The 16,517-nt window shown below is 37.3% G+C and overlaps 1 protein-coding gene across 1 annotated transcript; it reads right to left on the bottom strand.

Annotated features, from left to right (window-relative positions):
- Positions 1-4,130: 4,130 nt before the first annotated feature.
- Positions 4,131-15,590, bottom strand: LOC128211969 (neurotrypsin-like). Its single transcript, XM_052917159.1, has 7 exons — positions 15,487-15,590; positions 13,426-13,596; positions 10,957-11,092; positions 10,242-10,414; positions 5,526-5,673; positions 5,221-5,393; positions 4,131-4,213 (listed from the first exon to the last, which is right to left on the bottom strand). Coding segments are annotated over exons 1-7 (837 nt in total). The 5' UTR covers positions 15,521-15,590; the 3' UTR covers positions 4,131-4,211.
- Positions 15,591-16,517: the final 927 nt, after the last annotated feature.

Raw genomic sequence — 16,517 nt, 5'->3', positions numbered from 1 at the left:
AATGAACACGTCACGATGCAAAATGCGCCACGTCTACAATTTCCAAAAATAGCCCACCAAAAACTATATACAGCGGCAACTAACTATAAGCTCAAGGGGTTGTAGGTCATGACACATACGCCATCCACTACTACATACCATGGTGGTTATGTGTATCAATTATTAGAGACCACCTCTTAAACTGTCGGAGTAGTTCGATCCATAAACTCCAGAATATCCAAAAGGGTAAAAATCATATTCGATGGCACATTACTAATAAGAAATGGCCGTTGGTTACGAACACTACGACAGGCACTTCAACCAATCAGGGTTGCAATGTGTACAGCGTATCAGAGTGTTCCCTTTCCAACGTTTGGCGTAGTTCGCTCCCTAAACTTTGCTAAAAGACTAACAAACTAATCAACCGTATGGTGACTCCATACTCCTATAATATATACCCCCTTTTAAACTTTGTTTGCGCGGGTAAAAACAAATAATCCGGACAAAAAAAGTTCATGGTCGAGCCATAAAATTCTGAGTAAAACTTTTGTGACTAAACAGAGGTACGGTCGGCCAATACACCAACCCAAAATATACAAACCATAATCAATAAATCAGTTCCAGGGCACTTAATTGAGTTAAATCACACCATTTCAAGAACTAATTGCAGTCATTAGACAAAATTCCAGCTATTTTCTGTCAATCGACACAGTGTGTAATTTGATAGGTATCTTTTTGTTTTGGAGTAAAATGGTATAACCTTTCTAGATCTTGAACGTTACGTGATTGTTAAGGGCAAGGCAAAACCAAAAAACAATATTTTGGAAGATCAAATACGAGTACCGGGCTGTGTCATTGTTTGGGAACGAGTACAGGCCCTGGCCTAGTCCTACTGTGTCATTGTTTTGGGACGAGTACAGGCCCTGGCCGAGTCCTACTGTGTCATTGTTTGGGGACAAGTCCAGGGCCTGGCCTTGTACCACTGTGTCATTGTTTTGGGACGAGTACAGGCCCTGGCCGAGTCCTACTGTGTCATTGTTTGGGGACAAGTCCAGGGCCTGGCCTTGTACCACTGTGTCATTGTTTTGGGACGAGTACAGGCCCTGGCCGAGTCCTACTGTGTCATTGTTTGGGGACGAGTCCAGTCCCTGGCCAAGACCTACTGTGTCATTGTTTGGGGACGAGTCCAGTCCCTGGCCAAGACCTACTGTGTCATTGTTTTGGGACGAGTACAGGCCCTGGCCGAGTCCTACTGTGTCATTGTTTGGGGACGAGTCCAGTCCCTGGCCAAGACCTACTGTGTCATTGTTTGGGGACAAGTCCAGTCCCTGGCCAAGACCTACTGTGTCATTGTTTGGGGACGAGTCCAGTCCCTGGCCAAGACCTACTGTGTCATTGTTTGGGGACGAGTCCAGTCCCTGGCCAAGACCTACTGTGTCATTGTTTGGGGACGAGTACAGGCCCTGGCCTAGTCGTACTGTGTCATTGTTTGGGGAAAAGTCCAGGGCCTGGCCTTGTACCACTGTGTCATTGTTTGGGGACGAGTCCAGTCCTGGCCAAGACCTACTGTGTCATTGTTTGGGGACAAGTACAGTCCCTGGCCAAGACCTACTGTGTCATTGTTTGGGGACGAGTCCAGTCCCTGGCCAAGACCTACTGTGTCATTGTTTGGGGACAAGTCGAGGGCCTGGCTTTGTACCACTGTGTCATTGTTTGGGGACGAGTCCAGTCCCTGGCCAAGACCTACTGTGTCATTGTTTGGGGACAAGTCGAGGGCCTGGCCTTGTACCACTGTGTCATTGTTTTGGGACGAGTACAGGCCCTGGCCTAGTCCTACTGTGTCATTGTTTGGGGACGAGTCCAGTCCCTGGCCAAGACCTACTGTGTCATTGTTTTGGGACGAGTACAGGCCCTGGCCTAGTCCTACTGTGTCATTGTTTGGGGACGAGTACAGGCCCTGGCCAAGACCTACTGTGTCATTGTTTTGGGACGAGTACAGGCCCTGGCCGAGTTCTACTGTGTCATTGTTTGGGGACGAGTACAGGCCCTGGCCTAGTCCTACTGTGTCATTGTTTGGGGACAAGTCGAGGGCCTGGCCTTGTACCACTGTGTCATTGTTTGGAGACGAGTCCAGGCCCTGGCCAAGACCTACTGTGTCATTGTTTTGGGACGAGTACAGGCCCTGGCCGAGTTCTACTGTGTCATTGTTTGGGGACGAGTACAGGCCCTGGCCGAGTCCTACTGTGTCATTGTTTGGGGACGAGTGCAGGCCCTGGCCGAGTCCTACTGTGTCATTGTATGGGGACGAGTACCGTGAGGCCATGGCCTAGTTCTTCTGTGTCATTGTTTGAGGACGATTACATACCCTGGCATTGTCTTACTGTGTCATTGTTTGGGGACGAGTACATACCCTGGCCTTGTCTTACTGTGACATTGTTTGGGGACGAGTACAGGCCCTCGCCTTGTCATACTGTGTTATTGTTTGAAGACCTTTGCTTTTGAATCGGCACATCCTATTTACAATAAACAAAATAATAGCTGTACATGTTTTTTTTTTCTTTTTTAAATTATTACATGTTGCACAGATCCTTGATGCCGAGTACCCACTGCTGTAAACAGTGTTAGATACATACTATATAGTTCATACATATACAGCGTTTTTACCATTTTGTTTAATCAGGTTTGTATGATAAATATCCTTATTTATTCCATGTAGATCAGAACAGAAGATTAATTTTATTCACCAGCGTATCATAGACCCATGTGGTCTATGTGACCTTACATGTAACGTATAAATGGCGACAAATATGTATATGCAGCAATCAAACTTGAACTACGAGTTATGGATTGTGCCACATTTTATTTGCATTTGGACAACCAGACATTTTATAATTAAACACCATATTACTTTTTAAAGCAGCAATATATTGCCTAAATACACACTTGCTTTCAACGCAGAATTCTATTCTTCACATCTGTATAACTTGCCAACTAATTTTACATTTGAACAAGTAGCCGTGCACGGGAAAATGCAAAGTTCCCAGCCTGTGCGAGGGCTTACAACCACCACATGTGGCGCGGATTAGTCTGCTGTGGGAATAAGCACAAAACAGCCATAAAACCGGCATGTTTGTTGACAGAAATGCGTGTCTATATGTGTCTAATAGGTGCGCCTGCATATCAGCCTGCGGCATGTGTTTCAGATATTGAAGTCCAAACCATTTTAATCTCTACTCTGTTATGTCCCGTAGGGGATATATACGCAGGATACAAAACTGTAAAATATTAAAAATTGTATATATTGGAAGGTGATCTTGTAAGTAAAGTAAGTAATGGCACTTATGTCAAACCAGGGGTGTAGCTAGCCCTCTATTCATGCGGAAACATATTTGTGCTAGGGGATCCGGGGACATGCCCCCGCGGAAATTTTTGAAAACCATGGTGCATTCTGGGCATTCCGAGGTGCTTTATTAAGTACTGGAAAAATGGACCGTTTTAGCATCATGTAGTCAAGTACGAATACTGCAACTTTGGCTGATCTTCTTTTTTTTACATTTTTTGGTCATAATCATATGGATTCAGCCGCTTGGATTCAGCAGCTACGCGCCTGCACACGGATGTACAGGGGCAAGCGCCGGCGGTAGTATAAGCTAAGACACCCAGTAGTGGCTCCAAATGGTATAATTATGACCATACAAGGAGCTATGTTAACAATACACATCGAAATGCGACAACGCTGGTTGGACTTAACATTGCATTCACCTTGCATCAGTTGACAATGATTCCCACAAAGGCCGTGTACCTTTGCTTTATTATAACTGTTTAGTGATTACAGTTCATTACATGTTCAAAGTCACAACTGTCATGTATTTCGAGCGAAGTCTGCAAGATTGTAATAAGTCCATCACAAACCTAACATGTGCATGGTGTGCAGCGTCAAAGTAAGGTAAATAACTCGACCAAAGAGAAAGGGTAGCATTTGATGAAGTTGTTCACCTTTGTAACATCGTAGCTCTTTCGACGCGTTTGCACTCAGCAATTCTTCTTTCTGACCGAACTCGGTATTTTCCTTAGTCATTGAACTGAACCTTTAAACAAGCGACATTTGGTTTGCATTTGACTCGGAATGAAAGTAACAAACTTGCGCATCCACATGAACTCTCATTTATTCTAACAAAACACATTTAAAATAAACGTCGACTAGATGTCAGAACTCTGTTTCCTCTTTTTCGTTCTGCAAAATAAACACATTTACGATATTACGATGGAACTAGAGTGACAACCCAGTACCCAGAAATTAACAAATTATCAAATGCACCGTTAATATGATGAGATTCAATTACTCTCTTTGGTAAATTACCCCAGGGATAAATGAAAATACCCAGTGGGGTAAATTAACCCTTTGGTAAAATTTTGCCCACTGTCTGAAGATTGGGAAAATTTGCCCCTGCGAGGTTTTAATATAATATTAACGATTTCCCTGGCCTAGTGGGTTAGGCGTCCGCCTATGGAGCGGCAGGTCGAATGTTCGAGTCTCACACGGGACTTGTTCTGACATGACCAGTTACTGACCCAGCAGCTAGTAAAATGGAGGGGTACCGATTGGCCTTCCTGCCAGGCTCCTGACATATGAGATAGGAATTGGCGTGAAGATGTCTCATAAGCCAAACGGGCTGACCCTTAACTGAGAGGGGTGACGGTATAAAAAACAAACACTTAAACCTGACTTGCCCCTGGGGTATTTCGATTTTGGTAGGGCTTTTCAGTAAATATTAAGCATATAAATTATACAATTATAGAAATAATACTGTTCGATATACATATTTCTTCATTTCACCTTATGTCGAAATTCCTCAGAAAAATATCTCTAAAAAGCAATTGATATCTTTTAATCCAAAGTTAACTATAGCTGTTTGGTCCTCTTTGAGGCTTAAATTATACACGTGTCAAAATGGTGTGTTTAACTTTCAATATACAAACATCTAAAATTAACCGCACTTCAATATGCATATGAATTTTAAAAGCATACTTGATTCTTATTTTGTTTTAAAAAAAACAAACAGTTAAATAAACTTGAACAGCTAAATTTTAAAGGTTTCTAACAGTTTTACAGTTGTTTGATTCCCCGCGTTCACGAATACAATTCTGCATTATTTGTCTGCACGTCAGAAACGTTTTTTTTTTAACTGGGACATTTTTACAAAAATGGGTTAGTAACAAATAAAACCAGTATGCTCTTACAGTGGAGACAAATAACGCCCGCATCTTCACCATGTCCACAGTTGTGCGTTCCTATAGGACTGTGACTGCAACTCAGCACACTGCTTTCAGATCCCGAGCAGCTGATGTCGTCAAGCAAAATACTCGAAGATCCTGGTCCAAAATATGCACTGCCCTTCGCTACTGCACCCGAACTTAAAAATGTTAAACACAAAACAATGCACAACCTAAATATTAAATTGAAATATTAAGACATTTTCATTTACAAGTATTGTTAAAACTCTGAACAAAGTCATGATTCGGTTTAACCTTATATACATGCAAACCTGTATAGGCCAAGCATGCGACAAACGACCTGAGCATCCTCGTTGTCGAACGAATCGTCACAAATTGTACCCCACGTGTGATTCAGATAGATTTCAACGCGGCCTTGATATCTGGTAGAACTTGATCCTGACAGTCTCACTGCACCGTCTGTTAAAATAATAACCACAGATATATGTTTTGTATGGTTAGTTCATTCTATATCTAGCGTCCAGCAATTTCTTTCTTTTGAAATAATGCTTACGAAACAACACAGCACACACTATACGAGGGCTGTATGAAAAGTTCGCGGAAAAGTGGTGCCATATTCTTAATTTCAATCGTATAGTTATGAAAACGCTACACATTACAAATACATTAATATAAATATCCCTAGTAATATTATAAAAAAAAACTTAGGATAAAGCGTCGTTTATAAGCATACAGGTGGCTTCTATTGCAGCCATGGAAACAACACCCGGAGCACGTCGATTTTTAAAAAAGTATACCAGTATTAAATGTTATATATATTCAGTATAAGTATAAATAAATAACATCAAAGACACAGAATCAAAGTATGGTTTTAAGAAATTAGTCAAAACTCACCTCTTAAAGGAGATGGAGAAGTTTGAAAAGTCTGTCTTTTTGTATTCATAATGTTTATGTATTAGATAAATATAAGTGCGCTTTCTAAGAATACGAACAATTTTTATATAGTTGCTTTGGTAATTTTTAAATATTCCTTAACTATTTGTATAATTGTGTGGTATATTATATAAATATGTGATACTGATAGTAGTTTATTTGTGATGAATGTCATATATTAATTTAATTAATCTGAGTATATGATATAATAATATATAATACTGTTCACTAAATCATTTAATGCCAACTTTAATACGTTAGACGTGGACCCCGTTGGAAATAAGCTTTTGTACTTGTGCAAATCTTTACGGGTTATCCTGTGCACTGTCATTTATTATGTTAAACTTTATTTGGTAAAACTCTATTTGGTAATAAATTAGATAGCTTTATCATTAACAAATACTTGTTTTAGTAGATCTAGTATTATGTAGTTCATGTTAAATTTTCTGTGATATAACTTATTAGGGCTCTAAACATCATGCAAATACAATATGTGATATATCTTATATTGATGTAAAATGTACTGTTATTGACATAATGCACGAATAAAACTACTACTACTACTATAAGTAGAATTGCGCCAAAATATCACGCTCACGTACGACGTCATTACATCATTTCCGTTGAGTTTTACCGTTGTGCGTTGTTTATAACATAAGTAATAGCAAAAACAGTGTGGTAAGCTGCAACAAAGTTATGACGTCAACAGCCGACGTGGAAGTGCGAGTAAACATAAAGTTTTGTCTCAACTCGTAAATAACTATCAATGCCAATTGTGTTCTAAAGAAAGAAGCCCTTTGTAGAATGGTTATGTATATGATTACATAGCATCAAGAGCGCTGAAATCGAGCAGATAACCTGTAAGCAAGTATCGCAATGATGCAATAGATTATAAGTATCTATCATGTGTTTCCGGTCCGGAACGAAAATTCCGACCTGAGAGCACGCGCGTAAGCCCGTAACGAGCCTTGCCGGCCACGCAGCGTGCTCGAGAGTCGTATTTTTCGAACCGGACCGGAAAAACATAATTGATATTTTTTCTTGCATATCTAAAATGATCAATTTGTGGCAAAAAAGACGTAGAAAACGCACATTTGTACATTTCACCAAAAAGCGCGTGCGGCGTTGTTAACTGATGTCATAAAGCGCAGTAATATTAAATCACTTTTGACGTCAAATAGTTCCCCTATAAATTGCGTTTTTACGATTAAATATTTTCAATTTTAATTTAAAGTCTTGCATACTTGTATATTCGATTGCGCTTAATTGAAAAGTCATAGTATACATTTCATTAACCATAAAATAAAAGAAATAAGAAGTGGCGCGTTGTTGCGCGTGACTCATCTTACATGAGGGGTGTAAGACGGGTTTCTCCAGCAATGGTCACATGATCGGGAACACATGTCCGGTATGCAAGTAAACTTTGTGCTGAACCCATACGTCGTGAATGGATAGTATTTCCTCTTAAACAGGGTAACGAATCATATGTATTTAGAGCAAATCCATTGTCTACTGATAGAACTCGCTGGTTTCATCCCTACAGATGTCGAGGTCACAGTGCTAGAAGAATAGTGGTATCCATGAAACCGGTTTGTAATCCCAAGTCGGTGGATTTCTATGCATTAATCAAAGCGCTTAAAGCGTTGAAAGGCTTTCGGCCTGCAACGTTTTGTGAGAATAGTCATGTAATTGTAAAACAAAATTAAAACAAATATCTTAAGATAGTATATGCTTGCTCATGAATTCCTTCACAGACACTTTTGGATTTTTATGCTGGTACACAATTAAAACAACACCATGTCGTATCAGTCACTTGAAATACTCATTGAATATGTGGAATAACCAAAGAATTACAAAGGTATGGAGTAATACTCAGGTGCATATAAAACCTTATCTGGAACTTTGGTTTCATAAACAATGCACTTAATAAGCATCTTTTTATTAAAATCTTATCTACACTTTAGTGATCTTCCGATGATAGATTATAATCAAAAATTTATTGGTTTGACCTAAATTTGGCGACAATCGATTGTATTTTGTCATAATCGACCATCGATTCAAACGATCAGTTGTTTTTCTTCCTTCCTCTCGTTATTTAAGTTCGGGTAATTTCCAACATTTTTCTCCTTTGAGTTCATTTATACATTCGAAAGTGTTCAGTTGTTATCTTAAACAAAATGGCAGAAAGCAACATCAACACAAAATAACTTCAAACATACACATACCATAAGCATAGGTAAGTATTACGAGTTATTGTACAAGAATTAAACTACAATACAGGTATTGTCAAAAACAGATTATACTTTAGTTCGTAAAACAAGCCGGTGTGCCAAACATAATCAAACGCGGCCTTCTGTTGTATTTTATTGTATTGTATCGATAGTCAAACTGGCACCGATTCTAAACACTACTACCCTTCAAACATGAATCCCCTACATACTATTTAATCCCTGTATGTATTGATATATCTTAATATTGCCCTCTACCTATGTGACTCGCTGACAAAATGAACAGATTTATATCAGTGGTTTATAAGTATGCCTATGCAACACGACCAAGACTCTGGGCTGATATTACGGAGGCAAACAGAGAATTCAGAAATCGAGGCAGGTCGAATTCCTGTCAACGCTTTACGCTTTGATATCGTACACCTAGGGAGTATTTAATAGCATCTTCAATACGATCCACGTTTTCCGGGTTTTAATGAGTTTAAACAGCATAAGGTATAGAAAGTTGTTCCAGCTCGGGCTCGGCATTGCGTGCACAGAAGCTAGCCAGTAGGATTGCGGAAAAAACTGGTTATTGATGTTTTTCGGCGATAGCTGTTTAACCTAAGTTTTGACCTAGATGTTTAAGCAAATGAATAAGATTAAAGACCATTCACATATAGTGTTAAATAAATAATGTAGAAGAAATAAAGAAAATGAACAGCTTTGATTGGAGTATAGTTTAGTCGGCAAGCCTTCGAGAGGCACTAATATGAAATGAAAAAATATGTTTTGAAATGAAATTTTCTGGATACTGACGTCTAATTACTTTCCCTAAGCAAAAGCTGTCTGTGAAAACACATGAAATATTATATTTAAGCGCAAACTATTTAATTATTTTTAAAACATGATATGTTTTCAGTAATTCATCGTCAATAGACTTATCACCCCCTTGCGAGCCTCTCGTGATCTCCAGTTATGTGACTTATGCCATTAATTACAAGACTTTGATTAAAAAAATTGTAAAAGATACATTACAACTTTTTCTTCAAAAGTGTCCTCTAACAGCCGTTTCGGTAGGACGATCATCAATTTTGTCAGAGGCGAAGCCGATAAAATTCGTTTTCGTCCTAGCGAAACGGTCTCTTACGTCTGTAAGAGAACACTTTTGAAGAAAAAATATCTTACCTTAGGTTTAAGCATTTAAAGATCGAAAACGAAATTAATTCAGTTAATTGTTAATTTTCATGTTATGAAATTTCTACAGTTTTTTCACAATTCGTTTCCTACTAAATTACTATTCATGTGCACCACAACCTATTCATTGGCACCACAACGTTCAGAAAATCGAGCATAGTGCAGCAAGTATAACAAATAAAGTGCAAAAATTTGTAACGCGGCAACCTTTTGTCAATAAAAAAGCCACACATATGTAAAGAAAATGCTTAAACCTAAGGTACGAGAACAATTCTCACGAAAATCCAGATTTTTACGTTGTCAACATTTACGTCTAGCTCGTTATGCAAGTTCTAGACGATCAGATATTAAATTTTGTTCTGAACTTTTACAGTTAGAACAACTCATGGCCATTCCTATGTGGAACTACATATCCAATTTTTTAAATTTACTCGTATAAACCTCTAAAAATGAAAAATGAGAAACCATACTCACTGTTTACATCCATATTCCACTCATTGGCACTATAACGGAAGACGCGTTGGAGCATTTTCAACACATAACAAAATGTTATGGCTCCAATGATTGCCCGGCGTGTTTCTTATATTTCTTACTATAGGTATAGAGTTGTTTATGAAAATGACTGATCACAGCCTGTTGCCAGCACACATATATACAAAACACATCATACTACTGATGCTATATACCCACTTGTAGCACAAATCACACCAGCATCTTCGGCATGAGAACAGTCTTCAAGAACACTATGATGGCATTCTGCAATTGATGCTTCGTCTCCATTACACTGAAGATCGTCCAGCAATGTCAACATGGAGCTTGAGCCCTGTCCAAAATAAGCTTCACTTTTTGCCACCGCATCAGCCCTAGAAAACAAACCTACAACTTACAGATAAGATTATTATTTTATTGATAAAGACACATGTTAGCTATATATTAACGGACGTATACGTTGATAATTTATTTTTATTTTGGAGAGTTTTTGTGTTTTTGATTTTTAAAGAATATTTAACTCGATGTATTGGCCTAAGTAGTCGAAAAATGACTTTTTTTCAAGCTTTACTCAAATTTACATTTAATCTATCAATCTAACGCTTTTCTTGACACACTAAGTCTGCATGGTTTACTAATTTGTACATGTGCATGAATTCCGTGAACACATTTAAAACAAATGTGTACGTATAGTTTATGAAGTATGTTGTAAAGTAAACGAATTTATTCCCAAAGATCAAACAGAAGGTCGTAGCTTAATAAATGAATATACTTAAACCTTTAATCATTTTATCGATATATCATAGCATTTTATGAATACTTATATCATAACTGTCTTAAGATTTTTTTTTACATCTTACGGAAAATAGAAATCATAGTAAATATATACAAAGAAAGAAAACTGTATGAGAGGCACCTTTGATGGCCAAGCATTACACAAATAACTCCAGCATCAGTACTGTCAAAGCTGTCGTCACAGATCGTCCCCCATTGCCCATACATGAACACCTCGACACGCCCACTTGTGGATCCTGATCCACCTGTGAGGCGAACTAAAATAAAACAGCAGGAAATACCATTAGCCCACACTATTGATCTCCCAAGACTGCCCCATACGGTAATAGGTCGCAGATGAGCATCTGGTGATACATTTATGTGTATTGGCAAATCGGCATATTGCATTTGGCCATTCACTGCAAACATATATTCATTACGGCGAAGACGTGAACTTATATATGAAAATCATACATACACAAACATATACTTCAGAGAAAAATCATACAGCTAATAAAGTATTGCATGCGTAATTGTTAGTTTATCAAAAGCAATGCTGTTATATCAGAGCAGCTAGTATAAATAATTGACGATTTTGCAGAAGAGTATATCAAGAAAATACGAGTGTTTGGAAAGAAGAGTTACCTGCTCAGTTTTAGAACAGAACAGAACATATTTTTATTCACGTAAACTACATAGTTTCTTTTGACTAATAAATACATTTAAACAAGTCAAACTATAAGGCATAAGGTAATAGCACATAGGATTGATGATCTTATAAGGAATATATAAGTTTAAACCATTTCACAATGTAAAGGATATATAGCATGTTCACTTTCAAATATTATTTGAATAGAGTGTTTAGTTCAAAACATAGTGTGGGTTTATTATTTTCAACTCTCAAATATCATTCGATATCATAGCAGCACAGTGTATACATACTATATATAAAAAAACTAGGTATGTTTATCAAGGAGTGTTAGGTACCGCCTTGGAACGGTCAGTTAAATGTAAGTTTTCTTGGGGTTTAAATCAGTTTAAGTACACAAGCCTCACTCTTATTCCAACAATCCTAAATAAAAATAAAACGCAATAGGTAAATCTTATCAAAGTATGCATTAACATAAGGAAACAATAAAACAAATAATAATAAACCTAAAGGTAAACCCCAAGTACTTCTATGATTAGAGATCCCAACTCTATCTGCAGACGGAGGAATACAACTCAGAGCACCTAATGCAAAAACTTATCAAAGATACGATGCAGTCAAACTATGAACATCCCACACAGTCTGCCTTATAAAATAAAAGGTTTACAACTGTGTGATCATAGAGTTTCATAATACATTGTAAAAAGCATCATTGTACTAAACCTGGGAACAAATAAAGAAAACATTATTAAAAATAAAAGCGACATGTATTAGCTAATCTTTGCTTCCAAATGGTTTGAAAATGTTAAATATTTGAAGAAAATGAAGTCACATGCCAAAACACTCCGAGTCAGCCAAAAAAGTTTTAGCTAAAAAAGGTTTTAAAGATACCATGAGTTAGCAAAATCTTCATAAAATCAAAGGATTGAAAGCTTAGTTATGTAAGGATGCTATATTCAACCCTATATTTTGTTTCAGGAATTCATCTACAAAAACTAGAAGGCAAGTGCTCTTCAAAATATTGCCTTTATATCCACGGTTTAAATAAAATCCAAGTAATTCATTGAGTCTATCTGCCCAACTACCTGCTGGAAACATTTTAATTTTACGAATTTTCTTTAAAACATCACCATAAAAATCGGGATGAGCAACACTATTAGCAATCAGCGATTTAAGACTCCTACTGTACTTTAATATGAGATTATAATGACCAATAATTATTTTAATGTATCTATATACATACAGTGGAAAACGCCCTTACTCTCCGTAGACAGCAACGTTGCTAGTGGATTGTCTTACACCAATTAATGTTTTACAAAATTTAAGATGAATATTTTCCAAAAGTTTAGACTTACTCAAACCCAACACTTCACAGCCATATGAAACAATTGGGGAAACACACTCATCGAATAACTGTAACGGTTAAAGTAGCGGCTACCTTTGGCATAGTCTCGTATTGTTTAAGCTTGCTTAACATCGTATTCATTGCTTTCAGTGCCTTTCCGTGCAAAGCCTGTATAATAAGATTAAAATTACCGGTATGTTTTAATGTGACCCCTAGATAATTAAAATCATTTGCGACGTCGACGGTTTCAGTACCATATATCCATAACTAATTTCTTTTTAAAGCACCCCTTTTTCTAAATACTACTATTTTCGTCTTAGCAACGTTTACTTCTAAGCCCCAGTTTGTACAATATTCAAAAAGTCTAAGGAGGATTGTAGATCTTGTGGTGTCGTGCCTAGTATACACATATCGTTTGCAAACAATAAAAGTATAAGACAAACATCATTAACGCATATGCCAAAATTTACCCTTTTTTGTAAATACAGTACTATGTCCTCGATGTACAACGAAAACATTATCTGAGAAATTATCCCCCCCCCCCCTTAAGAACTTAGCTAGTACCCCCCCCCCCCCCAACATAACCATAACCAAAGTCATACTATTGATTCACCTACCTTTGACACATTCGTGGGTATTGCAAGGTACAGTGATAATGTCACTTCCTATGCATACTTTTCCAAACTGCGAGGGATAGGGGTTGTTACAATAGCGATGCCTCTGCTTGTACCCTCCGCCACATGACACAGTGCATGAGCCCCAAGACGCCCAGGTAGACCAATGCCCGTCTGCAAATTGGATTAGCAGTCCTAAATACCAGTATTCAAACAAACCACAGGGGAATGCAAGCTAGAAAAAACGCACTTTAATCTTGTTTACTTATACTTATACATAATGGCGAGAGAGCACTGAACAAACAAGAACATTTTGCATAGTGAAACGACATATCATAATTTTGCAGTAAAACAAATGTATACGTATATCGTCGCCGTGAAGCTGTCAGTGAAAGCAACAAATTCACAATAAAAATAATTAAGTGGTTATAGTTGAAACCGTGTTTTGGTGTATTTTAGATAATAATGTTAAATAGAGGTTCGTTTTTTATTCTATTTTACAACTGACATTCAATATTAAAGAAACACTATCCTACCAACTCATGCAGTAATATCCTGTTGACAAGTGTTTTCCAGAAATACAATTTAAATGAAGAAAAGAAACGAGCAAAACTCCCTTTAGTTCAAGAATCAGTTCTTACTGACAATATTCACAATATTCAAAATAAATGCAAATGCAGTTCGCATACTTTTAAAACATCAACACAACACGTACACGGTATATATCAACTGTCTGTGCATCAATCACCTGTTTTTCGGCCACAAGGTAGGTGCATATACTTCTAACTGGCAGGTCTGTTTTATATACTGAATTGACTGTATTTACATGCATTCACAGCAGGTATTTGTTTTTATTCGGTACGTAGAATTATACAATGCATCAAGATGTTTTAGCTATCGTTCCTTAAAGTCTGAGGACAAATACTAGACATGAATTAGGGCTGTGGCCCAAAATTTTGAAACATCTGAAGTTCCTTATTACAGGATTAAGCTCAGCACACTTTATTCTGGATTTGTTATTAATTGTGTAATATTATCCTTTTAAAGAGCTACATTGAATGAGGCTTTTAATGCAAATATTATTTGAGATAAATCAGATAAACTAGTTTTTGTTTCATAACATCACATTAAGTAAGAAAATTTGCTAAATGAAATAAGATACTTAAGTGAGTTACACTTAAGAAATTTCCGAAAGGTGGACCCAGCTATTTTGAAGGAATATATAAATGTTCATAAACAACATTAATGAGTTGAAACGTATTTTTGGGAAACCCTTTAATAGTTATTTGACCAATGAAGTCGGACATGTTTGCAGACCCATGGAAGTAAATGTCTTTTTTGTTTATTATGTATATTAAAATAGATTTCCAGTACATTCGAACTTTATGGGCAAATAAGAATAACAAAACAGGTGAGTATTACATAAACTTAATTTAGAGAAAGTGTTATTTAACAAAAAACTAGGTCATCATTACGCTTCTGTTAACATTCGGGCACAAAATCTCGGGAACGATCCTCGTAAGAAATGTCGTTTTAGTGTTAACAAGAGGCTGTCGAAAACACAAGCCACCAGATAGAAGAAATAATTCATGTGATTCCGCTACGTATTGGAAAATCCGACCGAGGCGGAAACATGTGATTGGTACGTTAGGCATACGAAATTTCACATAAAGACGTTAGAAACAAAGTTTCTGTTCATTTCACCAAAAGGTGCGTGTGTTGTTGTTAACTGATGTCCTGGCACACAGTAGCTTGGAAGAAATATTGACATAAAATAATCTTAAAGAACACTGAGTTTAAATAATTTTGTTACGCTATGTTTAAATAATTATTCGTTTTCTTTTTTTTGGCACGTCATGAATTATACTTATGAAACTATATATTAACACATTTTCAATTGGCGCGTTGTTGCACGTGATTCATTTTCCATGGTGGACGTAAACACTACACGACCTATCTACCATCTCCCAATATGATCACTCGACATAATAAAATAACAAACTTCATATCAATAACAAATTAATGCATATCCGAGTATTTGTTACAATCTATTAATATACATACCAACAGTGTTGCAGGGAGTGTTGTTACATATCATTGTGTCGATAGCATCTCCCACACAGTCATGGCCAAAGTAGGACGGCGCTGGATTGTTGCACTGGCGTGCTCGTTGCTATAACGATATTTTTAAAGATCTTTATTTGGCACAAATCATCAAATGAACTAAATTCACTAAAGAGTACACTTATATTTATCATTTACTGAAAAAGGTGGATGGGCCATTAAAAGAGATATTGCTTGTCATTTGTTAAAAAACTGACAGATTGCGCGTCTTATTTGTAAGTATGTAATTCTACAACACTTAAAACAAACACAAAACATGAGCTATTATCGATTGTCTGTAAGAAAAATGATTAAACACCAAGCACCAACTGTCAAATGTACTTGCTAGAACAAAGTTTTAGGTTGATTTCTAGCATAAAATAATTGAATTTTCAAATTTTTTTTTAATGTTTTAAGGCATAATGAATCGTTTGTGCCTTAATTCCAACTATTCATGAACTGACGTTGGGGAGAGGAGGGGGGTAGAGGGGGCGATGAGCGAGGCCTATTTCGACAATGCCTTACAATTTTAACTAATTAGATTAAAACGATACTCTGGAAGTTCACCTTCAAACCTCCGCCGCATGAAACTGGGCATGAACTCCAGTGTTGCCATGAAGACCAACCTCCGTCTGAAATCCAATATAGTATTATTCCGTCAATACAGATAATTTCTTAGACGAGACGCCTAAAGTTTAGCCAATAAAGTCTGAATAATGTTTTAAAAACACGTACTGTGGCATGGTCGTATAACACAGACGCGATCATCTGTTGAGTCCCCAAAGCAGTGGTCGCCGAAACTAGACGGAGCCGGATTTGTGCAGCTTCTGTGTCTATGCTGAATTCCAACTCCACATGTTGCTGAACAACTTTCCCAGCCGGCCCAACCACTCCAACCGCCATTAACTAGCAAAAGTGGCTAAACAATTATCCAAGATGAATTACGCATTTACATTACGTTACTTATTTTGCATGTTATACAACCATCACGT

Source organism: Mya arenaria, chromosome 12 (genome assembly GCF_026914265.1).
Source record: "Mya arenaria isolate MELC-2E11 chromosome 12, ASM2691426v1".
NCBI classification, from domain to species: Eukaryota; Metazoa; Mollusca; class Bivalvia; order Myida; family Myidae; genus Mya; species Mya arenaria.
The sequence above is the reverse complement of the archived record's forward strand: the minus strand, read 5'-3'. Positions and strand labels throughout refer to the sequence as shown.

Bases quoted from the DNA above. Each gene is read 5' to 3' on its own strand.
- LOC128211969 (XM_052917159.1), bottom strand. From the start codon at position 15,520: ATGATATGTAACAACACTCCCTGCAACACTGTTG. The intron at 13,597-15,486 runs GTATGTATATTA...TCCAATTTGCAG, and splicing joins CACTCCCTGCAACACTGTTG to ACGGGCATTGGTCTACCTGG. The intron at 5,394-5,525 runs GTTTGCATGTAT...AACATTTTTAAG, and splicing joins CGCATGCTTGGCCTATACAG to TTCGGGTGCAGTAGCGAAGG.